General features: G+C 37.6%; 1 protein-coding gene across 5 annotated transcripts in view; it reads right to left on the bottom strand.

Moving 5' to 3' along the window:
• Positions 1–27,026, bottom strand: part of mthfd1l (methylenetetrahydrofolate dehydrogenase (NADP+ dependent) 1 like) — a 153,800-nt gene that overhangs the window by 12,955 nt on the left and 113,819 nt on the right. For 3 of the 5 annotated variants that reach the window (XM_062977297.1, XM_062977294.1, XM_062977285.1), the window contains 3 exons: positions 26,501–26,608; positions 24,541–24,693; positions 1,329–1,383 (listed from right to left, as the gene is read on the bottom strand). In XM_062977297.1, the coding sequence (XP_062833367.1) occupies positions 1,329–1,383; positions 24,541–24,693; positions 26,501–26,608 (316 nt within the window). The remainder of the gene's footprint in view (positions 1–1,328; positions 1,384–24,540; positions 24,694–26,500; positions 26,609–27,026) is intronic. The other 2 variants (XM_062977291.1, XM_008116674.3) reach the window with 1 other exon arrangement.

A 27,026-nucleotide genomic window follows, 5' to 3' on the forward strand; every position in this document is an offset into this window, starting at 1 on the left:
CCCCCATTAGATATTAGGATCTAATGTCTAAGAGGTAGGAAAAAGCAATTTAAGTTATTAATTAAATGGGACATTTGCAAACCAAAGTGGTATCTTGAATTTGAATTTCAGGATTAATATTGCTCCAGAATTAAGTTACAGATTATGTTGTTAACTAAACAACACATAGTGCTAAAGAGCCAACAATTTGTATATTGGTTCTTTATAGTTGATTCTTGACCCAAAGCCTAGTGAACGTGGATTTTGGCAAAACAATGACTTGCTCTTTAAAGATGGGGAATTACAAGGATTAGGTCACAAGTATTAGGGGCAGCTTGGAAGATGATGGTGGTAGTTTGTTTTGCAACCAAATATGTAATATGGCGATCATGTTTTCTTTGTATGCCTTAGCGCTCCTATGTCTCTACTCTGCCTACATCTTCCAGCTGATGGAGCAGTGAGAATGTGACACACACAATCTATGGTCCTGTCAGTCCTGAAATTGTTTTAGCCAGTCAAAGACATACAGTGTGCATTACTTTTTTATTATTAGCAACAACATGGCTTTCCATTCAGATGGAAGGACAATGTTATGCAAGCCAGAGCAATTGCCCTTGGTAGGAAGTTCTAGCAGCCTGTCATTGAACACCAAAGACCTTTTCATGTTACCCTATGCTTCTGAAAGTGGTTGGACCAAGAGATGGGCCACCAAGTTTCTACAGTTAGATTCTGTAGGATCCTTTTCATTTCAGAACTTGATTTTTAACTCTCAATTTTAAGTATGCTACCTTCAGCTGTGAAAAGACAGGTAAGAAAGGATTTATAGTTTTCAAAAAACGAAAGAAAAGAGACTCATCATGATCTCTTTCCAAACAAGGCAGATGATACCTGTTTAAATGGACAGTTGTAAATTTAAGTACTTTGAAGTTGTGTGTTTTTATTCCAATTTTATTTTACATATATGCTATATATTGTTGTTTGTTGTCGCATGCTTTCAAATAGTTTCTGATTTATTTCTCTAATAAAATGACCCCATCATAGGCATGATCTGTTCAGAGGGGATTACTTTTGCCTTCCTTTGTACTCCTTCTATTAACAAGTGGAAAACATGTGGGACGTAAGTTTTTAAAATGAATAAATACACAAGCAAAATAGTAATGAATGAGAAATGTATAGGTGTGTGTGTGTTATACTACAGGTTATATAGTGTCTTCCTATTTGAGATACTGCCAATTTGGATAACTAATTTTTGATAACTGTATGTTAACACTTAAAAAGAATGCACAAAATTCTCCTAGTAAAATCTCTGGGCAGAAAAATAGTTTTTCTCACCCCGAAATCCTTCTTACTTGTTATTTGATGATCTGGAGTTTTCCTCATAAAACTAGATGACTGATAAGAGCACTAGGAAAAGATAATAAAAAGATACATATGATGCAATGTTTTTGGAATTTTGCAAACCATGCTATTTTATGACTCAGAAGAAAAATAATATGTATTTCTCTGGTTATTGAAACAGCAACCCTTTCTGAAGTAAAAATACAGTATACATCATTAGAATTTGAAAACTCTGTTCTGCAGTATCGGGTATTATATCATCAACACGCGAAATGGGTTCAGAGTTCAAAGACAAAAAAAATTCATGGTGGACTCTGCAGATACAACATTCAGAGTGGATATTTTTTTCTTAAGACAGTGTTCACTTGTAGGGACTCTATGATTCACCACCATTACAAATGCAAGTAAAATCTAACCCCAAAGATAAGACTAAGGCCCCTTCCATACAGCTGAATAAAATCCCATATTTTCTATTTTGAACTGAAATATATGGCAGTGTGGACTCAGATATCCCAGTTCAAAGCAGATCTTGTGAGATTTTCTGCCTTGATATTCTGGGTTATATGGCTGTGTGGAAAGGCTCTAGCTCTTGATGTTCCTATAGGCTCATCTTTCTTGAAGTCTCATCTGTCAACAAACTATTCTCAACTGAAAAACTACAGAGCTTTTATGCACACTATAAGCCAGGCTTTAGATATTCAGAAGTAGGGGAGGAGACTACTTGTAGTGTAATTATTTGATCATTCCAAACAATAGGTTGTTTTTATTTCTGTGCCTATTCTAGTGGCAGGGGCATTCTCAAGTTGAATGTTCAGGAAAGGAACATTCCTGGAAAATAAATAAGAACAAACCCCCATAGTATAGTCTGTAATGACATCCCTACTGTTCTGAGTCTGTTCTTGAACAGAGTTTTGAGAAGCATCAGGAATTGCAGCCGATCTTTGTATTGTGGTAGGGCAGTATGTTACTGTAAGAGAAGGGGCTATGTTGAGGGTTGCATTACTGCTGGTAGGATCTCCTATGTCGGGAAGGCTTTTGCTGAAGAGCCAAATGAAATGTGCCAAACAATTACTGGCCAGCAACAGTGGTGGAAGATCTTTCAGAAACAGAGGCAGTGACACTAAAGCTAATGCTTACTGGTACTCTGAAAAAGATACTATGCAAAACCTAAGACAAGACAATCTAAAATGAAGTAAGAGATAGTGCCAGAAGATAAGACTCCCAGATTAGAAGAGCAGATAACAAGCATTAGTAGTGCTATGTTTACTGATGCAACTAGACTTAAGCTGAAGGGACATTCAGTTGTTGACATGTTCAGAGGTAAAATAAACTGCACAAGACATACAAGAAAATAGAATGTGAGGAGCACGAATCATGGTATAGATATTATACACTAATATCTACATAATAGATATTATACATTTTATACACTAAGAAATAGAACATATAAATGTTGAAATTCTTAGAAAAAGTAAGCAAGAGTGGACAGGGCTAAGGTATTTTCTGTGTGATATTGACTCTATAAGCAGTTTAGGACAGACGAGAAGCAAAAGTAAAAGGTGAAAAAAAACCAGTGTCAGAACCCTGAATGCAACTGATCAGAGACTTATATGCACGGAAAAAGAGAGCTACTATAATAATGCAGATAAAAGAGAAGATGACAATAGCAAAAAAAGAAAGAAAAAGAAAAACAAGAGATGCCTTCCACAAGATCCAGAAATATCAAATGCTGAGAATGTCTATGATAGTGGTTCTCAACCTGTAGGTCCCCCAGATGTTTTGACCTCCTACTCCCAGAAATCATAACAGCTGGTAAACTGGCTGGGATTTTGGGGAGTTGTAGGCCAAAAAAACATTTAGGGACCCCAGGTTGAGAACCACTGCTCTATGACCAGCAGTGGGAACACATTGCACGGATAAGTACAAATAAAAATGATTGTAAATAACAAACTGAAGAACAATATATAAAAGAGATAAAAGGATTTAAGATTCATTCAAGAAAGAACCATTTGAAGATTAAATTAAAATTTTAGAATTAGAAGTTACACTGGGGAGAAACCAATCAGTAGGAGCAGATGGTAAACTAATAATGGTAGTTATTTCAAGGAGATAGATTAAATATAAATTATAATATGTGTGTGCAAATGAATTTATTTTAGAATAATATTCTCAGAAGGTAAATATTATTCAACCATTCCATAAATGATTGTCTTTTTAAGTACAAATTTCAGCAGTAGGAGCTAATGCCAAAACATTATTCTCCCCAATCAAAAATACCTGAAAACCAATGAACTACAACTGGAATATCTAGATAACTCAGGAGTCTGCATACTTGCCAGCAACATACAGGGAGTAAAATTCTAGGAGGGTCTGTGATGTCTCTTGGATAGCTTCTGTGGGAAAATATTTCAGTAGGATGGCATCACTTTGCTGAAATATGCCGCAGCATTTTTTAAACGCTTGAGCTGCTTATTATTTGTGTTTTCTACCATGATGAAAAACTTTCATTTTCTTGGGGTCACTGAAGAAAAGGAGTAAGAGGAGGCAAGCTGAACTCTAAATAATTCTCTGCTAGTTTATGCCCTTGGCTAAACAGTAAAGTTGCAGAGAGACTTTGCTGCTGAATCACCATCCTTTGAGTTTATTTGTTCCATCCTAGATCAGCTTAACATCTTTAATAGTATTAGTTTCAGGCATGCATAGTCCAAGTACATGCAACTAGGCTTGATAGTTGAAACAGCAAGATTAAAATGTGTTCTTACCGCAGCTGTCAAAGCAATGCTATCTAAGGCAATTAATTAAGTATTAATGTATTGATTGAAAGGACTAATTTCATGGGTTAGGTTTTCTTTCAGCTAATTTTAGACTGCACATGAGAGAGGCATGCTGTCTTCATGAAATCATGGCAAAGGAATGCAGAACAATGAGACAAGGTTAGGTTTTCTCTGAGTTAGTTGGGTAGTAGTTTGCCTTTACAGAATGTGCTTTAATTACACATATCCTTAAGGACTTCTGTACATTTGCAAATGTACAGTTTTATTGTGTTTTAGCGTATTGTTTATTGCTTGTTGTTTATACTGTTTTAATTGTTTTTAATTTGCCTTTTGTTTTGTATTGTTATATTGTGTGTTGAGGCCTTGGCCTTTGTAAGCCGCATCGAGTCCTTCGGGAGATGCTAGCGGGGTACAAATAAAGTTTAATAATAATAATAATAATAATAATAATAATGAAAAAAATGACTTGATATTGATAACAGGCCATGGCTAGCTGGGAATTTTGGGGGTTGAACCTGCCTGGACCTCTTTCCCCATTTCCATCTTGATTTGGCTAAAATCAGTGCCTATTTGGATGACAGTGTTGACACTGGATCAATGGCTAGTTTTTCCTTTCTTCTTTTAACTACTATAGTATGTGTGGTAGTGATATTGTGCATTTGTAATTAAAAATAGATGGGTGAACATTTTAAATATGGATGCAGACTTGATCCAGGTCTAGCGTAATACTGTATGTGAAACTATGTCAAACATAGTATAAGTGTGTTATTGAGTCTCTGACATACCAGTCTTGCAAGTAAGCTTCCCAAGTCTGTTTCCAAACCCATCCCCACAGTAATTGTGAAGCAAAAGGAGGAATGCTAGAACTGCACCTACAACTCACTTGGTGTCCTTCAGCCTAGCACTGGCTTTCCTTCACTTTCTGAGGCCTTTGCGTTTTCAACATATTTCGCCTGTTTAGTTTAGTTCTAAAGACCAAGATAAATTCCCCTGTGAATTGGAGATCAAGGTTTGCTATGTTTTATAGCACTCATTCCTTGGATGACACTGTGACATATTGGTTGGCTGTTTTTATTTAACAAATAAGGGACTTGTATTTGCAGAAAGCATATTATACAAGGCCACCCAAAGAGTCTACAACTAAACTGGGATTTATACTGAGATGTCGGATTACCTTGACTCTTATTATGCCCTTTGACTGTTAATGTTTATGCAATTGTGTTTGGCTGTGGGGAAGAAGACGAAATCAAACTGAATTTTATTAAAGAAGCAGGGGACAATTTTATAGAGGATTTACTTGAGTTACATGTGAATGAGAAACAGTGACATCAAGAACAAATATTTTTCTTCATTTTAATAAGTCTAATATAAAAAACTGAAGTTTCTTTTCATTTTTCTTACACATTGATTGTACTTATTATAGTATCCTATAATATTCTGTGAAATATTAGGCACAATTCTATCAGATAATCCAGTGTGTTTCATTTAACACCCAAAAAAGTAATCAATTACTATGGGGTCAGTACACTGAAAATGGCATGCTGTGGAAAGAGTACGCTAAATTACATATTTTCAAGGTTTCCTTTCATCTGGGTTACACACATTTGCTGGTTCAGTTATTAGATTTTGGGGTTCCAGCTACACAGTTGAAGTGGTTTTGACATAGCCTCGGGCGCCTGTGTTATACACAGCACAATTAAAAGCCTTCATTCCTCCTGCCCCCTGTGTCTTTTGTGGTTACAGGGGAAAAGGGAGTCTTGAGGTGTGGCAATGTATTAGAACAGACAGTCTCAGTTTGAAAGGAGAAGGCAGATGAATTTTAAGCAAAGAGATCTGAAAGAACAGGAAACATTTTTAAATATATCAAATGGTTTGATTTTTCATAAATTGGAGAAGATGGGAGGACTGTTTCACATTACATTTCTTCATGACAATCACACACTGTTGAGCGTACTCTTTGCACACTTTGGCACAGCCAAGCTGGAAGTGAAAATAACTTGTCACACAAAACTTCTTACATAAAGACAGAGCTGGGCCAATATGGAACAGTCATATAGCTGCACAGGAGTAGCTCAAGCATAATGACTATGCAAGGTGGACGGCTGGTTCTTAACACCTTTTTCCCTTGGATAGTTTTTGTAATGTGAAACACCCATCCAAATGCCCCACCTCTTTTCACTTTTTACAGATATTTCCTAAGGATACAGAAAATCAAATACAGTACAGTTGGCCCCCCACATTTGCAAAATTACCTTTTGCAGATTTGAATATCCACAACTTGATGAATATGTTCTCTCTAGATATTTCTAGCTACTCCAGATTCTATGGTCAATTTCCACCAGAAGTTTATCATAAAGTTGCATTGAAACATTCTCTAGTATTTGTATGGCCTCTAGCTCAATCCTATGAACTTCCACCAGAACTTGTTTTGGAAGACTTAAGACATTTATCTCGGACTTAAAAAGCAATGTTTGTAAATTCATTTTCATGGGTGCCCTGACTCTGTAAAAATGGAAGGCCTAGAGTAAATCCTTTACAGAATGTGGATACCAGGGTTTCTTAATTTTTTTGTTCCATTTATGCCTTTGCCAGTTAGGTGAAAACCACAGACCCCTTCTACGACTGTAGAGACAGATAATTCTATAACACTCTGTTGGCATGTTTGTTGATGGTGGCTAATCTATTTTGGCCTACTATGTCGCACAAGAGTTTGTACAAAGAAGGACTATGGTCTAGCACTGACTCTACAATAATTTCAAAGTATGGACAAGTATAAGCAATTTTTGAGATATGCAACTGCTGTAATATAACATGAAAAGAATACTACTGAAACTTATTGCGTGCATTCATAAGTAAAGGAAATGCTAGATTGAGGTTATAGGTCAGAGAGAAAAAAGATAAGCTGATTTTTTTCAGTTCAAACTCACAGACCCCCTGAAACCTTCAGGCTATACTATGTCTGTGTGTGAATGCATGCATATGCAAAAACTTCTTTGGTTGTCTTTGCCTGGAGATGAGCTTTATTTATTTTGTGTCAAAAGCATTGTATAACAAATATATTTTAAAATGATGAAAAAAAAAGGAAATCACAAGCAACTAAATAGTTTTAGACCAGAAACGGGCAACAGCAACCGCATTGTCCGTAGCTTTAAGCAACTCCTCCTTCATGCATGAGGCAGGACATTGTGGGCAAGCATACATATGCGGAGTTGTTTGTTCTGCTCCACAGTCACACAAGGTGGAGGGTTCCTCTAGGTAGTGCCACCTTGCCAAGTTGTCTTTAGATCTGCCCACTCCACTTCTGAGTCTGTTCGGGGACTTCCAAGTTGCCCATTCTTGGTTTGCCCCTGGAAGAAGACCCTCGTGGGGGGCCATCCAGTTAGAATTGCCAGGTTTAGCTGCCCAGAGGGACACCCTTGCTGTTGCTGGAGGAACATCAAGAGGAGTGGTGGTTCTCATGAAGCCCTTCCTTGATTTGAGTCTGGTGGGAGGAGGCTGATAGTCATGCAGTGGATGGCTTTCACAGTGTTCGACCTTATTTCTCTCACCTTTAGCAGCAACTTCCGGTTGCACGTCAGGAGGGGCTATGCCAGCTAACTTGTAGAGTTTATCAACAGGTGGAGGTTTAAGGCATCCTGTGATGATTCTGCATGTTTCGTTTAGGGCTATGTCCACCTGCTTTGCATGGGCAGACTTGTGCCAGACAGGACAGGCGTGCTCAGCAGTTGAGAAAGACAAGGCCAGAGCTGATGTTCTTATTACTTGTGGGTCTGCACCCCATGCGCTGCCAGTCAGTTTCCGCAGGATGTTGTTGCGTGCTGCTACTTTGTGCTTGGTGTTCATGCAGTGTTTCCTATATGTTAATGTTCGATCTAAGGTGACACCAAGATATTTAGGATGGAAACAGTGTTCGAGCTCTTGGCCTTCCCAAGTAACTTTCAGTTTCCTGTTGGCTTCACGGTTACGTAGGTGGAAAGCACATACTTGTGTCTTGGCAGGGTTAGGCTTCAGGTGGTTCTCTTTGTAGTAGCTGGAGAGATCTTTCAAGGCATTCGTGAGTTGCTTTTCAACTGTTTCAAAATCTTTCGCTTGTGTTGTGAGGCCAAAGTCATCAGCATATATAAAACTCTTTGTGAGTGGTGGTTGTGGCTGATCGTTCGTGAAGATGTTAAATAAGGTCGGGGCAAGAACCCTGCCTTGGGGTAAACCATTCTTTTGCCTCCTCCATCTGCTTTACTGACCCTGAAACTCCACATAGAAGCTGCGGTTTTCTAGGAGGGTGTGGACAGTTTTTGTAAAGTCAAAGTCCCGGGTGATATGGTAGACTTTATGCAGCATTTTTCTATGTTGCACCGTGTCATAGGCTGCCGTAAGGTCCACAAAAACTGTTCTCATAGCATTGGATGAATGGAGATGAGCTACTAGACACCCAAGTAGATGTCTGTTTTGTACTGTAATCACATTTCAATGAAACTTCCCAATTATTTCCACAAAACAACTGAATGCTTTTTAATGGTTGTACAAATTACAAATGAGAACTGCATATCTTGCAACCACTTGCTAAATTTTTAAGGTACACAAACATCTAAATATTGTATATATTTCTTAAAAAATTACTCAAATGCAAACAAAATCAGTTTAGGCTGGTGAGATTTCAAATTGTTTTGCTAAATCAAGAGACACAGAGAGAGAGATAAGTTATTGTTTGTGTTTTACAACATTTCTGAAAGTCAGCACACTAATTTCTACTTAAGGAATGGAAAGCAAATACCCATATTTAGTCTTTTGTAAGGGATGGTGGTCACATGCTTTCTTGAGTCAACATTAATAAGTATATTTATCTCCATTTACCAAACAGATAACTACAATTTCCTGCACAGCGAAGGGGAAGATTGGAACTAATACATCTGTTTGGATAGCTGGGTAATGCATTCCTCTTATGTTTTTCCTGTACCACACTTGTAATCAGAGCTTGCTCTCAAAATTCAATTAAACTGAAGTTAATAAAAATTAACTAACTTAGCCTTTTGATGGCAGCATCCCATGGAAGGAATACCTTGTTCAATTGAACACTGTACAGTAGACGCAATGCAATGAATACATTCCTCTAGAGTTACTACCCTGATTTATGGAGGGCACATTCTCATATTACCTTTGTGACATATATTGTTTCAGTTTGAGGCAATTGTTCACTAGCTGTGAGGTCTGTGTTTATTTGATTTTATAACTAGAACGCTAACTTCAATTTCTAATCTTGTATGTTGCCTTGTGAGGATATGCAATTGCCTAAAATAATTAAAATTGATGAAAAATACATAAAAATTAAAGAGAATGTATGCCAACCCTCACCATTACAAAGTATTTATTTTATTTATTATTTTATTCACAGTATTTATATACTGCCCTTCCCAATCCCGAAGGGGACTCGAGCGGTTCACAGGGCGGTTTCCTGGGAGCTCCTAGCATTACCAAGGGCTTTTCATTCCTAATCCCTAAATCAGTTTAAATTAGCACAAGATCTTCCAAAATGACTTGTATCTGTACTTGCCTTGAGTATTTTTACATTCCTGGAACTTACTAAGGTGATTGCTGCCAGTAAACACAGCTATTGTTTCCAAAACATAGATTCAACAGAGATAAAGTAAGGAAAAATGAAATCTAGTACTAAAACAAATAATATCCTAATGCTTAACTAATGCAGTCCAACGAAGTCTGAAGGGACGTACTTCCTATTCCTGTCCTCAGACCAAGAAATGCTTAATTGTCTATTTCATGGACATTTTAGCCTTTTCGAAATTAGCAACTCCGGTTGCTCCTGACACACACACACACACACACACACACACACACACACACAAGCTCTCCTGTTCTGCAGGTTTATAAAACATTCCTTGCTAAAAGCTTCTGAAATCACAAAAGGAGGCAGATATTGGGATGGATGGAAACAGACTATGCTTCCATTGCAAAGGTGAAAAGGATCTCCACACTTTTATGCTAGATATTTTTTGGGTATCACGATAGAAACCTGGAGTTATTTTGGGTGAGCACCATGGTAGGAAATGCTGAACAATACATGAATCTTCCTTCTGTGGCTTGCTTAGCATGATTTGATCCCAAAATCTAGCAACTGCTGCTTTCTGTTTAGTCTTTTCCCCTGAGAGAAAGTGATGGGGAAGTATGAATCAGCAAAATGCTGGCATTCAGTAAAATTTCAACTTCTTATGTCACACAAATCTGGTTATTGAGATGCAAACTTTAATTTCCATCAAGAAAGTGATACAATGCAGGAGAACGATGTCCACTTAGAGTTGGAAGACACCACAAGAGCCATTCAGTCCACTCTCCTGCCATGCAGAAACAAATAAACCATTCCCAATAAATGACCATCCAGCCTCTGTTTAAAAATCTTCAGAGAAGGGGACTTCACCATACTCTGAGGAAGCATATTTCACTGTCAAACAGCCTGGTTATATAAGAATGCCTTTCTCATTTTTCTACATAACACAAGAGAAGGACCAAGTAAGCATTTTACAGTTTTGGGGCAATCCTTAGAAGACTCTGTGCCATATAATAACCAACCATGGAGATTCCGGCTTAAAAAAAACCCATTTAGGAATTTATGGAATTTCAGAAGCACTTTATATTTTAGCCAGAAATGAAGAAGCTTCTGCAACTCCTGTAACATGGAAATTGTATGCTGTGTGAATGAGTTCCCCAACAACATCCTGGCTCTGCTTGAGGCTATAATAATTATAGAAATATTATAGAAATAAATAACACTTACATGACCTGATCAGTGTACTGCAAAGGCAGGACACTGGTCTTATTGCAAGACCACCAGTTGTACTTTCTAAATGGATAATAACTGGCCTTTATTTTCCAAAGACAGATTGAAGGATTCCAGCTTCAGCAGCCATAGCCAGGATGGCCAATGGCAAGAGTATCTGAATAACTTGAGAGCTCTAGTCTGACAATATCTGGAAGGTGATAGCTTTTCCATACTTGCTGTAAGCTTTTCCAGTAGCAGAATATTGCCATAAGAATTTTGAACAGAAACCAATTCCAAGATGATGCTTAAATTCTCTTCTTGAAAAATGCTGGTATGATATCCAAAGTCACACTGGCAGAAAGGGATTTCCATGATCCTATCATGTGTTTTGTGAAGTTTTGGACTGTCTTTTCACCTCTGAGCATGCCAATAGCTCAATGTCCCTTTGGGTTAAGCCCAGCTGCATCATTAGCCATAGAGCTACTCATAGTTGTCCTCTACTTTTCTCCATTGAGTGCCTTCTGACTTAAGAATCTCATCTTCCGACACTATCTCTTGATTTATTTTATATTGTCTCATCATACCGGTTTCATAGAAGCCCCTGATGGTGCAATGGATTAAATCGCTGAGATGCTGAACTTGCTGACTGAAAGGTTGCCAGGAGTAGAGTGAGCTCCCGCTGTCAGCTCCAGTTTCTGCCAACCTAGCAGTTCGAAAACATATAAATGTGAATAGACCAATAGGCACTGCTCAGGCAAGAAGGTAATGGTGCTCCATGCAGTCTTGGAGTTGTCTACGGACAACACCAGCTCTTCGGCTTAAAAATTGAGATGAGCACCAACCCCCAGAGTCGGACACGACTTAATATAAGGGAAAAACCTTTACCTTTACCTGACCACTTTCATTGTAAAAGACATTACAAGGGGTTTATCAGTGCCTCTTTCTATGCAGTCCTAGCAAATGTAAGCTACAATGTTTTCTCAGGTATCTTCTACCAATGTACTACTGCTACTGGCCCCAGCTGTTTGGCATATTTAGGGTGCATAGTGACTGAAAAGTCCTTGATTTTGATCCTATTCTTTCTGATTTCATGACAGGTTAAAAATCAACTGACCTGGGGATCTGGCATAAAGATCTCAAAAACAAGACCAAAAAGAACAGGAACAAAACATGAAACTTTCCCCGGTTTTTCAAATCCTTTTGGATATGCGCTTAGTTGGCTCTTTAGTAAAAGTTTGTCTAACATGGGATACCCTACCAGCAGCACTGCAACTGTCAGCATGGCCTTCTGCCTCACAAAAGCACACGATCCCACCACTTCAGAAGATGGTGTTGTGAGGAATTAATTTTCCCTACTCCTAATTATCTATGGTAATACATTAATTTTTAAACGTTAATCCAAGTTCTGCCAAGGGTCAGAAAAAACAGTCTTGGAACCAACCAAAAATTGAATGGGATAAAAAACGAGTATACTGTTAGTATAGAACTTGTGAATTCCTGGTTGATATTCACCTTTAACATTCTTTTGTCTAGTCTAAACATACCCTTTTTTCATCATTCCCCTACATGCATTTTAAACCCCTTCACATCTTCTTTTCTCTTTGCCAAATTACTTTTGTGTTTTTCCTCTTTAAAAAGTGTAATGACCAAAAGTGGGCATACCATATGATATTTTCAGGAAATTAAAATCAACTGACAAATCTGAATGTGATCTCTATGACATACTGCTGTAAACATTCAATTAACTCTTCTTCAAGTATCCCATGACTTTAAAGCTTTCACAAATAAAATTGCTTCCAAAAAACTGTCCTTTAATCTATTTGCTCTGTTTAGTTTTTCACTAGGTACATTCCTTCATTTTGTATAACTACAGCCTGGAATTATTATTTTTTCTAATGTATTTTTTAAAAAATAGTTTTTATTAAAGTTTTCAAAACGACAAATACATCATAAAACATAGGATTGGATGGGTATAGGGGAGGGGAAATGGGAAGGCCTAGGATGTGATAAAATATTAAGGGGGGGAAGGAGAAAGAACGAGAAAAAAAGAAAAGAAAAAAAAAGGGAGAAAGAGGGGTAAAGGGAAATCTGAATGTCCGGGTGAATCCAACCTGGTTTAAACACATCAAGAGGGAGCACACATAATCAAAGAAAGGGGGGGAAAAAAGGAGAGTAAAAACACAGAAGACTTCCGCGTCGCATCTTAGAGGCTAGGAGTTTGCTTAGTCCATTTTCTCTTGTAGTCTTTATTCATTTCTTCTGTTCTTTTGAAAATTCTTCTTTTCACAATGTCTGTGATGGGATGTTTAAAGTATTTAATTATCAAGTTATTTATACGTATACATTGTATATTTGATTTGTCTATTTGTTTTTATTTAATTATTTATCCTCTATTTATTTGTTTTTGTAAGAAGTGGAGAAAATTATATTCCCATCAGGTTCAGCTCAAGGTCAGATATATTCCTTATGCCACAATTGAATCCACTTCCCTCTTTACGTTTGTTTTGCTTTATTTTATTTGTTTGTTTTTTTTGTTTTTTGTTTTTTATTACCTTATGAGTTATTCTTGGGAGGCATCTCATTTCTATTTTATTCTTTTATTTCAGTTAACTTATTTCGTTTAATTTATTCTATTTTTATTTTATTTCACTTTTGTTTTTCTAAAATGATCTCACTGGCAAACAACAACTTTTGAATTCCAATCATGCATTATGCTTTATTTTCATATCCTATCTAGCCACCAATTTATGCACGCATATTGTCAAAACACTCCAGAAATTAGGGGAAAGAACAGGAAAAATCCTTCCGATTTCAATTAAACATTTAATAGCCTTTTGTTCTTTGTTAATTAGAGATGTCAAGGCCCATTGTCAATGACCAGGATGGTTTGGCACATGGTGGAGCCCAGTGCTAACTCAATATCCCAAAATTGTTGCTGGACCCATCACTTAATTCCCAGGTTATTATTCAGCCATGCTAAACACAACAGCACGCAAAGTAAATCCTTTCCTCAAAGTGAAGCAAATTTGAGAAGCTCAATGTTGCATGATGGATCTTTATGTATTCCAATCATTTAGCGCTTAAAAGGTGTTTTGTGTGTGCATGTAGCTTGGTAGATGACACTTGCTTTTGTGGATTAGCTTTGAAAAGTAAAGAATGAAATTAGCTAGACTGAGACTGACTGAGTCTATGACAGATCTGTCATGCATAGGGCTGCTATAAGTTAAAGTTGTCTTAACAGCAGTTTCACCAATGACAGATCTACGAAAGCTATTTCTGTAATCAAGACCTGCAGATCCAAAGGCTGACTAACCATTCTAACCCAATACATTGAATCTATTTTTGTCATTAGTGATACACAGCTCACATAAAATAAATCTGTTTTGACTTAAACATTTTACACAATGTTATCAGGAATGAAGATGAGCTACTGGAGATAAATGAAATACAACAAAAACTAATTTGCAGATTTAATTAGATTGAGCAGAACTTCTAAGAACTAAATCAAGAAAACAATGGGTCACTGTGATTAATCACTAGACCAATCACAAGATGGGCCTCAAACACAATTCAGAGGGGTACCTTGCATAATGTGACAGTTGATGCCCCATGCTGTTGCATCAACATCAGCTCAGTTCATGAAAAGGCCAGTCTCTTTACTCACAGTAATCATGCTATCATACATGACCTACTTCACTTAGTGGCACCCCCTTTCATGAAGAACTGCTCCTTGCTCTTGACTTCTCTCAATCTATTTGAGAGTACAGCTCAAAGAGGATACAGCTCTTTGCATTCATACAGTGAGATGCATGACAGAATACTGGAAAGTCCTGATGGTCTTCACCATCCTGCATTTGGCTACAAGAAAATAGCTGAATGCTCTTTGGCTGATCCCACACATGTACCCCTGTCATTAAGTGACAGTGCTTGGGTAAAGGACAAAAATTAGTTTTGCACAGGCAAGAAGGAAAGGGTGTTCTGCCTAGCAGAATTTTATATTTTGTCAGATGATGCAGAATCTCATCTAGTACTACTACTGCTACTACTATCACTACTACCACCACCACCACCACCACAATATGAAAACAATTCTTTCCTTGCATTTCCTTACAACAGGCAAATATTTTAGTATCCATTCATTAATGTTTTGTTTAAGACAACTGAAAATGTATTTCCAGACTGTATCCATTATTTAATTTCTCTTAACCTACCTGTAGGTATAGGCTAGCACTGGAAAGTACTACAATCAAAGTACTACTGGATTCTTAGTATCTGTTGAGTCCCCATGTGTATACCAAAATCAATGAATGCTCAAGTCACATTTCACGTATATACAATGGTGTGGTAAAATGGTGTCTCCTACACAAATAATGGAGAAATCAAGGTTTGCTTTTGAGATTTAAAAAAGAGAACTTTTTCAAGTCATGGATGGTGGAATCTGTGGATGCAGAATCTCGGCATATGGGGAGGGGTAATGTATTGCTTCCTGACCTATTTGATAAAGCATTTCACAAACAGTTCTAAATATGTTACTAATATTCATGCTAATGGGACCCAAACAAGTTGCAGTTTTATATTTTTCAATATGATTTGTCCTTCTAAAGATCTACCTCCCTATCCTGTGTACAAAAATCAAGCCAAGTTTCTACCATCATCTGTTTTCCAGTTCAAGAAACATTTGCCAACACATCTTCAAATGTTCCCTTAGATCTCTGTGAGAAATCTTGCGTCATTTGAAAGACCTCTGAAGTCCAGCTTCACTCTAATCCTCTTGGGATCTGGAGTATAACAGTCATTAGAACTTGAATCCTGATATATGCATAATGAGCAGTCAATTGTTGGAGATTAAAGGATTAAAAGAAAAGAAAAGCAATATATATATATATTCATAACTATGCCTGACAGGCTACCATGAGATTTGGCTCTGAATTAGAATCAAAGGGTTGTAAGAGATCATAAGGGTCATCTAGTCCAATCGCTTGCCATGAAGGAACACACAATCAAAACAGATAGCCGTCCAGAGAAGGAGCCTCCACCATACTACAGGTCAGCATATTACATTGTCTCAGTAGCTCTTTAAAATGTGACAGCCCCATCCTCTCTTTCTTAATACTTAGATTGGGATGGTAGACTTTTTGCTGGTGGTAGACTCAATCAATCATTCAGGTGATTGTGCCAGCTCCCCCCCCCCCCGCCAACTTGTTGTTTTGTTTTCTCACTCCTTTCCTCTGGGTCACACAGAAAAGATTTGTCAGTGGCAGCAGCCAACAGACAGCCTTGCCAATTACAGTTGGCTAGGCAAATGAATCTTTTGCTGCTACAAGGAGAAATGAACTGTGGCAGTGCCCTCTGAAGACATTCAGCCTGTTCTCGTGATCAGTCCAAGAGAAATAATTGGGGACACGAGTGCGTACATGCTGTCCCGCTCTGCAATGTTCCCTTTCCCTCAATCCACAGTCTTATCATGTTGAGTATAAAGAACCGAAGGTAGTTTTTTTTTGCTTGTTTTGTCAAAACTTCTCACTGCTTCCTTTCAAACAAACACACAGTTGAGGAACTCAAGAGCTATAGGCTAGAAAAGTAACATTTCACCTTCCTCCTTAGCCCAAAAAGTTGGTGGTATTGGGGGCAATATGTGTATACAATCCAAATTTCAATTCAATATTTAGAAATATTGTTTTCCTGCTGCTGCCAATATTACTTTCATTCAAGTTAACTTGGTACTGCTGCCAAGTTAAGCAACAGTGCCCAATTTGACACAGTGCTGTGCAACTGATTTGGTACAACGGTGTTTGTAAATGTGGGGGAAGTCAATGTCATTGTACTTATTTAATTCCATGTTCTTGGAGCTCCAAAAACAGAAGAAGAAAAAGAACAAGCTTAGTAAAGTTAGAAGCTGCAATCAAAGTGAAGATCATGGCTACATATACAAAGATTAAATGCATTGCTTTGAGCAGCTATTTGTGTTCATATGATGTATGTTGCAGGAACAAAATAAATTGCATTCAGTGAATTTACACTTTTGGATCATTCATTCATCTTCACAAGGTTTAACAACTTTCACTTAAACAGTTATCCAAGAATTTTATGTTATACTATTACTGTCATTGTTCTCTTTCCTCTGCCTCAAATAGCAAAGAAGTAGCTTCTACATGATCAGTAATCGATCAAAGCGCTTCGTTAATGACAGTAAATGTCTCTGGATTTAATTTAAAATAAATGCAGCAGAATTTGATCATTATAATTATCCTTTGTTGTCCCAGGAAAGTTTTTAATAGTTCCTAATATTTATTAAGAAGCATTCAAGCAATAAAAAACAACAAAAGAATGTTCATGTGTATTGACAACAAATGTTATTAAGGGATTCGAATGGTCAGCAATAAGGGAGTATACTGAAATACTAATTCTTTAGCTCTAACTAATTGTATCACGAATGAAGTAATGACTGTGAGTAAACAATATCTGCATTCAGATCTGGAAGCACAAACTGAATAGTCAGGGTGTCTGAATGCTGGACTACATCTCTAGAGATCAGAGTTAGAATCCCCCCTTGGCCATTAGAAGCAAATTCAGAACCCCATCTGATCCATTTTTTCCCAAGAAACCCCATGATAGGGACACTATATCAGAAATGATTTGACAGTACACAACATAACATTTTCACATCAAGCTGATATGCATCTGCATTTATCTTCTGATGCAACTACTACCAATGTAAAAAACATGGCCAAGCACAGTTGGAATCAGGGCACAAGGTAAACTTGTGACTTCACTTACATTAACCATTTCACCGTAAATAGAATGAAAAACTCCATATTATACTGAAGTGGGAAATAATAAACCAGGTTTAACATTTTAATTCTCCCCCAGACATTTATTTCACACATAGTCCTCAGGATATCTGAAATTAGCAACCTTTCCCCTTGGGATCCACCTCAAAAGGCTCCCTCCTCCTTGCAATTCTCCCAGAAATAACTGAAGTAAGAGCAAAGGCAGTCAGCTATTAAAGGAAGTACCCAGCAAATCTTGGGGGCGGGGTGCCAAACTTTTCTGGCAATGGATTAGATAAGGAGTGTGAGCTGACGGCTTTCCTGGCAGTAAGAGAATGGAGGACGAGTAACAAGATATGACTGAAAAAATAAAGCAAGACCTCAAGGTTATGTGGGATCTTTTGAATTGATTCTACCATTCTTTCTAATCAAAGCTCCAATTAAAATCAAAAGCCAGAATATACTTAAAAAGACTATCATCAAGAAGTGCAAAAAACCAATACAACTGCCCATGATCTGTGTGACCTTACTATATTCTCTTTTACATGGCAGATCCAGGATTTTGTATGTTTGGTTATCAAGAAATTTGAGTAAAAGGGACAGCTTGTCTCACTTAAGTATTCAAATATATATTCACTGGATTGTATCCTATAATAAATATGTTTAAGCCCCATAACTTTATGGAAAGACATATAAGCATATGCTTAACCCTTCCATTGAAATTGATATGACGGAAAAGTTATCAGATTTGGCAGGAGTGAACCCATAATTCATTCCTCCCTTTCTACCTGATGTGCATGTGCATGGAGACATCCATTATTTCCAACAGTATAATGTTACAATGAGCAGAACAAAGGAGTATAAAGGAAAATAAAGAGGGAACAGATCACTAAACCTTTGCCACAGAATAGAAACCAGACAGGGAGCTGTGTGCTTTTATAATAGCTACCTTTCCAAATATGGGTTGTCTATCTAATAAGGAAAGCTGTCGAAACAGCCCAGTGTGCTTTCCCCTTGCCAATCTTTTATATCGTATAACTTTCTTACAATGTTAAAGGTCCTGTAAAATTGTAGTCCAACATTTGCCTATTGGTTTAATAATCTGGGCTATTTCTCAACTTGAAGGCCAACATTATCCTGCACTCAACAAGCAAAGAGTATTTCCTTCTTCTGTAGATTTTATGGTTCTGTAAAACAATCCATCTAACAGGCTGGAAAGACCCTGAAAAAGGAAGGTATATTGATCTGGTTATCACATTTTGGACACAATTTTGATAGGTTAAATGAGGATTTGAGTTGTATATTATGTTTTTTTCTTTTCCTTTCTTCTTGTTCAACACAACATTTCTGTTGGTGTTTGCACTTCCAACCATTCTGCCTAAAGCCTTCTGCGACACTGAAAGCCTGACTACCAAAGCGCACCGCTGTTTAGTTCTTTGTAACACACTGAGGAATTTCATGATGGAGTTCTTAACACGAATGAACTCTGAAAAACTTTGCAAATGTCTTTTCTGAAATTCAACAGGAGTTGAGTGTGTATCTGCTTTCTACCCACACATTGTAATAACATAACAACATGTCGCTACCACTGTGTTTGAATGACATACAGCATGTCAGTAAGTAAGAATTAAACAGTTTTTGGAGGAAAAGCAAACAAACAACTTGACAGTGCCTGAAGTGGTGATGTCTCATTCTTTAAACTCCCTCCCCATATTTCTGGACTTCAAATATGAACACATTCCATTCTTTATGTCAAACTTATCAAAATTAAACTACCTCCAGCTGCCAAAACAGCTACAGGAAAAAATGTTATTATATTATAAAGTGCTGCAAGCGAGCTGTGGAATTTTATTTCCCAGCCACTACAACAATACAATATAATAAAACTCAATATACTCAAAAAAATAGCACACTGGGTAGTATGCAATACATGGAGATTAAATAATAAACATCTATGCTATCCTAACATATTATATAATTAGAACCAATTGTCAGAATCAACCAAATGAAGGCAGGAATGCAAAGCAGGAAATGAGAATACTTTTGACCTATTAGACTTAGCAGAAATGACCTTAATAATGCAATTATAATGAAATATAGCCTATTTTACTCTTGCACTTAAGGTTTATTATGAGAAAGATTTTCACACATCAAAATGCAAGTAATTACAACTACTTTTCAGATTATAGATTTCCCCTCCATCTTTACAAATCTGTCCTCAAGTGCAGAGATTAACAGGTCATCATTCAGAATATGTTTTGTAACAGACATGGTACTGAGAGGAAAATAATACGGGAAAGAGAGAACAATGGTTATGGGGTTCTAGATGTTGGGATCATCATAGGTCCATCTAGGTTGGTAATACTGATGTTTCTTCCAAAGTTTCAGCCTAAGCCCTTTTAAGCATAAAAAGAAAATGCAAGATTGACTTGGGGGCCAATACACGTAAGCATTAGGTTATTATTATTGGGCACATGCAACCATGGCTTCTCTCCTAATTTCACTGTATTTTTCTACTTTTTGTCAATCTAGGCTCTTATATATTATGATTATTTTATGTATATGTGACACAATATTACCACAAAGAATTGGCTAGGGTTTTTGCTATCATCATCATCTGTAATGTCTGAAGATATCTGTGTGACCTAAAGTCTTGTAGAACCTAACTGCTCTTTTGGGCCATGACAGGAATGCAGTGGTTCACTTTTACAGTAATGAATGAAACTGCCTTCAGTCTGCAAAGTTCTAGATGGCGACAACAGATTTCACAATTCTCCAACTCTGGAGCAAGTGGAATGGAATTAGAGATGTAAACATCATGTAAATCACATGCAAAAAGAATACTTTCAAAACTGTTTTCCCTGTTGGTTGAGATTATGAAAGTTTCTGCATTTTTCTTTACTTTCAAGAAACAATAATTTATCCTTCTCCCCCCCCCCCCCCCTCCAAACATAAGTGCACTGACAGGCATGTTGATCATAGTTAAGTAAAGGTAAAGGTTTCCCCTGATGTTAAGTCCAGTCATGTCTGACTCTGGGGGTTGGTGCTCATCTCCATTTTTAAGCCGAAGAGCCGGCGTTGTCCATAGACACCTCCAAGGTCATGTGGCTGGCATGACTGCATGGAGCGCCGTTACCTTCCCGCCAGAGCGGTACCTATTGATCTACTCACATTGGCATGTTTTCGAACTGCTAGGTTGGCAGGAGCTGGAGCTAACAGCGGCCACTCCCGCTGCTCCCGGGGATTGAACCTGGGACCTTTCAGTCTCCAGCTCAGTGCTTTAACGCTCTTTGCCACCGGAGCTCCATCATAGTTAGTTGGGCCATAATGTACTATGTGTCTGCAGATCAACATCTTGCTTAGACATTTTAAGCATATAATTGCTATATGGCATGCAATTATGGGACCTAGTTAAAGCTCAGAAGATTTTTCTCTGGTCCATATTTGGACAAGAGACCATTCTTATATGCTACTTCGAATTTTATAATGGTATGGAGAAGGGATGGGCAACTGTGGAAAGGCCTCCAGGAGATTTGGGAGGGACAGACTATGATTCGAAGGGGTGATAATGAATTAGCAAAAAAAATTGTGTGTGTGAACTTATTGGTTCCCCTAATGCTTTTCAGTCAAAAAAGAAAACCATTAAGCAACAATTACTGAGCAATTCTTTCAAAAGGCAGGACCATCTTTAATCCAACAACTTCTCAAAGGCAAGTATTTTCATTTCTTTCTTGAATAGATTTATATTCTAGCCTTCAAAAAGTATCATGAGAAGTTCCAGATCGCAGGTAAGAGAAAACCTTCAGAGGACTACGGCCCAATCACCATTGCTATATAATGCAGCTTGAGACTGCATTATATTATCAGTGTCAATTCACATAATGCAGTTCATTATGAGTCTACGCTTATATATGGCAGTGTAGATGAGGCCTCAGACTACGAACAGAATAAAATGAGTCAGACTTTATAAATAAAGAGCTAGTCTGCTGTTTACACGTAATGCGTCCCTCCTGCTGAAGTCATATAAAGTCATATAAAGAATGCACAGTGATTTATCTTATGATTAAGCAATTTGTAACCAAGTGACTTCCTAAGAAGACTGTTATTCAGTGAAGCCAACATTTCTGACATTCCCATAGTTGTTTGGCTTTAACTTATTTTCAAAATAGCTAGGTAGAAACATTTACATTTCATGATGTAGTTATAAAGTGAACACAGGAAAAATAAGGTTTTGTTAATAAAGTCCTGTGGTGTGAAAAGGTGATTGCAAAACTGGCACAGTAAAATTATGTTTATGTCATCTATAGACATTGAGAACAATGCAACAATGTCTCATCTCAAAATTATTGCTGTCTCTAGAGTATGCCAGAACTGCATTCTTACGTATTGTACAGAATACAATAGAACCACTAAAGCAAATATGTGAGAAAGTATAAAGCCGCAGTAACTTTTGGGTGGAGAGGACTCTGTGAACAAGTATTAGCAATACATCTCCACCCAAAATAGCACACCAATGAGATCACTAGTTTCCTAAACACATTTGAGAAGCCTCCCTGCCTTTTCACTCTATAGCCAAACCATGATGCCAATAATCCACCGGTGGACATATCATGTGGTCATTTGGTCAGGGTCATAGAGAAATGTGACAAAAGCCATGCCACTCTTAATTACTGATCCTCTGAAAAAGACTGGTATGTAAAGGCAATCTATAAACATCAAAAAGAGTTCCAAATGGTATAATTTGTTTTAAATTGGCACATGACAATAATATAATAAACAGTATAATGGAATATCAATAATTAAACAAATCTATTAATTCATTCAAATCAGAAATGCAGATCTAGAAGGATACCAAGGGGGGCCGTACTTGACCAGACAGTATTCAGTGCTTGCAAAGCTACCTATAAGAAATAATTACTTACAGGCATTGTTCTGCACACCTCCTCCTAAGTAGCTGGTTTAATTTTTCAGGCTACTTTTTGTTTCTTGAAGACAACTAAAATATGTAACTTGTAAAATTAATCTGAATGATACAAACTGCTGGCCTGAGATACGGAATACAGTCTCTTCAATCCTCATAACTATATGAGGAAATAGCACTATACAAATCATCAACCATAAGACCTTCTTCTTCCATAATTTCTTTGAGGCTGTACTCTGTCATTATAAAACCAACTAAAAGTTACACTGATGCCTCAAAACGAGTGCTGTTATCCTTCATTAAATTATAACCACAATGCAACTGAGCTGCATTTTCAGTTAATGCAAAAATTACAAGCAATTGAAAATTTGTAATTAGTTATTTTCAAACACTGGCACATTTGCTGTATTTAAATTTCACCACAGGGTTTCTCAGCATCTGCTCCAACTTCAGAGCTTCCTCCCTTCTCATTGTCCTCTCCAGCATTTTATTTCATTTCAGCAGGCTTTTCACAAAATAACAGAATCACAGAGTTGGGAGAGACCACAGGGCCATCCAGTCCAAACCTCTTCCACACAGAAACACACAATCGAAGCACCTCTGACAGATGGCCATCCAGCTTCCAGAGAAGAAGACTTCAGCATACTCCAAGGCATTACATTTTACCACTGAACAAGTCTTACAGATTTTCTGACTCCTTTTAATTGCATGTTGTCTTCACAATTTAAAATTTTGTAGAGTTGTGTTCTACAATAAATTACACATTTTACCAAGTCTTTGCATATGTTTCAATCTGCATTTGTCTTACTATTTTGTAAGCTGTCTGAAACCCTAGTTTTGGAGAAATATGGGATAATAGAGGAATTATAGGAAATAGTTCTGTGATTATAATGTGACTAGTAGTAATTTAACAATTTGTCTTACTCATTACATTCTTCAGGCCATTAACAGGTTTCCCAAGAGAGCACAAAAGGTTGAAGTCACATTATGGATTACCACTCTCTTTCGGAAATGTGGACAGTTTAGTGTGCTTGCGGTGAAAGGAATGTTTCCTGGCCCTATGCATAGAAAGCATGCTCCAAGGACAGAGGGCCCTCATGACAGAATTTCCTGAATTCCAATAAAACACGGCTAGTCAGGAATCACTTCCTTCCTTGTGCTCTTTCATGGGTGTTGCAGAAAAATAAGTCAAATGCTCTCCGTCACAATGTACTGTGCTGCTAATGTGAGGAAGCCTGGTGTTGCTCTGGGATGATGAGATAGTAACATAAAACCACTCCCTGCAAGACATAGCTGTTTCATGGGTTAAACCTCTATGCCTATGCAAGAAATTTTCACAATTAGAATAATATGCATTGAAATAGCTTTGATGGGAAAAGCAAGATCATTGTAACACTCAAAAAAAGAAATGCATCTGCCTCTTGTTTTGCTAGGGCTAAAGAGCCTACAGCTTAGGCAAAAGGTTTACATTGGATCCACCTAAAAAGCAACAAGGTGTTTAGTTTTGACACCCCTTATCTATATGGAGGGCAAAATGACCTTTTGTTTTTGCCAGAGGCTTTGTATTGCTCTTGGGCTGCATATTGCCCACTCATGTTTTATAGAAGCAGTTGCTTTAAGTAAAAGATTCACAACTGGTTTAGTTTTGATCTTACAGTGGATTCTGACAACATAGAACAGACTGCTCTTCATGCTTACCACAGTTTAAACAGTGGTTTTTCACAGTTGTTGTTTGAAGAAATTTGGCTCTTTACATCCCCTTTGGGCTCATGAATGATATGCCACCATTTCTTCAGTCTTAACCAATATGCTTTGATTAAAATGTATTGCTGTAACGTGTGTGTTAATGCACAGCTTTATAGGTAGTATCTGTGGGATGTACACTATTTTAAAATTTTCTACACTGCACTAATAAGAGCTTTGAAAGTGTTTTACAAAACATATAGGAATGGCTCAATCCTGTATTTCAAGCTCAAACACACTACTTACCGTCCCCACCAGCGGATATATAAAGCCAGCTCCGATACTGGCTCTCACATCACTGATGGGCAGAATGAAACCAGTGGGCACCCCTTTCCAGTCAGGCATGTGGGACAAGGATAGGTGTGTTTTGGCCATACAAATTGGCAGATTTCCAAATCCCTGAGAGATAGAAAACAAAAAAAGAGTCAGGTTATTACCGAGGTTTCATGTATTCTGTCCTGTGTAAGTAACACCACTCTCTCTGATCAGGATTCTGCTTCCAAATAAGGCACATTTGGCAACAAATCTCAATTCTATGACTTATAAATGGCTGGAGTATGTAGGAATATGCACAAATTTGTTCTTGCTAATACATTCTGTATTTCTTCAGTTCTAAGATGCCAATGATTGTAAGACACACACTAATTTCAGTACCAACAACAGACAAAAGTGTTTATTTATATATAAAAAAACACCTGTGATTCTAAGATGCAACCCATTTTTAGTGATGTTTATATGGAGGGGAAAAATCTGAAGAAATGTTTTATATATATATATATATATATATAGAGAGAGAGAGAGAGAGAGAGAGAGAGAGAGAGAGAGAGCTAGAGCTGAAAGTTACCTCTAATTTAATATATATGAAATCCTTAATACTAGAACATTTAGCTATCGTCCAACAGAAGTTATTAACTTTTCCATAAAGGTAAAGGTTTTTCCTTGACATTAAGTTTAGTCGTGTTTGACTCTGGGGTTGGTGCTCATCACCATTTCTAAGCTGAAGAGCTGGCGTTGTCCATAGACACCTCCAGGTCATGTGGCTGGCATGACTGCATAGAGTGTCGTTACCTTCCCACCAAAGCGGTGCCTATTGATGTACTGATGTACTCACATTTGCATGTTTTCGAACTACTAGGTTGGGAGAAGAACGGGCTAACAGTAGGAGCTCACCCCGCTCCACGGTTCGAACCACTGACCTTTTGGTCAGCAAGTTCAGCAGCTCAGGAGTTTAATCTGCTGCACCACTGGGGGTGCCTATTAACATTTAAACAATGCTCCTATTTACATTTGAACAATGATAAATAATTTCACATTCAATGAAGATCCCTATTTACAACTACATTTATGCATACTTGTATGGATACTTATTATGGAAATCTGCTCATGGACAAACCCAAACCAGAAAATACCATTATTAATGAGGCAAGTGACAAAATATGGTAACAATTTACTGATTGTCTGGACTGGCATCTCCTAAAATTAGAGAATGCTATCCAGCTAATGAATGCATAACATCTTGAAAGAGCCATCCGCGCATTTCCAGATACAACTTTCTGCCAGTCACCAAATCTAAGGAGGTTGCTGGTACAAGCTGTTCTGGAAATACCAGCCTGCAATCCAGAATTACACCCTTCTGATTCAAAGTGTTCCATCACCTGTAAATGCCTTTAAAGAGACACCCGCTTTTAAGGGTACAATAGCTGGCAGCACCTATTAAACAACACATTGTTTGTCAGTCCTGCAATTTTATGTATGTGATGGAATGTAGGCATACAGGATGCCCCCTATAATATATGGGCAAATCTATCACAGAGCTATGTACATACTTCAGAAACCAAATGTCTGCTATTCTAAACAACAACCAGTGGCAAGATGTTTCAGCCCCTCCAATTTGTCCATTTGGCATTGAGGTGCCTTTTGCAAACATTTTGGACCAAAGGAAAAAGTTTTGGATTGATGGACTAAAAACTCTTCACACCATATGGCCTCAACATAGAGGACAGGGGTAGTGCCCTCCATTATCCTTGAAAGGATAGCCCCTAAACACTGCATGAAATGGCTTTTTATTTCTGGAACACAGGAAGCCCTTATTATAAACTATATAGTTCTTATCCATAATGCAAACAAATATACAGTAATTAATATATTATGAGGAAAAATATCTAGAGTGCATCCAAATCACACATACATACACACATGTTTCTACCTGTTGACTGTAGCGATTTATTTGAGACTGTGAAACAGAAGACAGCTCAATGTCCTGAGCTCCATAGATTTTCTGTGCTATGATTCTTATTTTTTCAGTGATAGGAAGCTGTAGAAATAAAATGGATAGCAGAATGTTAGTTCACATTGTCAAGAGTCTTATGATATAGTATTCATCTGCTTGACAGTTTTCTATAGAAGATTTAGTGCTGGGTTATATTTATTCGATTGAATAAACAATAAAAAGGTAAAGGTTTTCCCCTGACATTAAGTCTAGTCATGTCCAACTCTGGGGGCTGATGCTTATCACCATTTCTAAGCTGAAGAGCCAGCATTGTCTGTAGATGCCTCCAAGGTCATGTGGCCAGCATGCCTGCATGAAGCACCGTTACCTTCCCGCCAAAGCAGTATCTATTGATCTACTCACATTTGCATGTTTTCAAACTGCTAGGTTGGCAGAAGCTGTGGCTAACAGCGGGAGCTCACTCCGCTTCCCGGATTTGAACCTGTGACCTTTCGGTCAGCAA

Source organism: Anolis carolinensis, chromosome 1 (assembly GCF_035594765.1).
Source record: "Anolis carolinensis isolate JA03-04 chromosome 1, rAnoCar3.1.pri, whole genome shotgun sequence".
NCBI classification, from domain to species: Eukaryota; Metazoa; Chordata; class Lepidosauria; order Squamata; family Dactyloidae; genus Anolis; species Anolis carolinensis.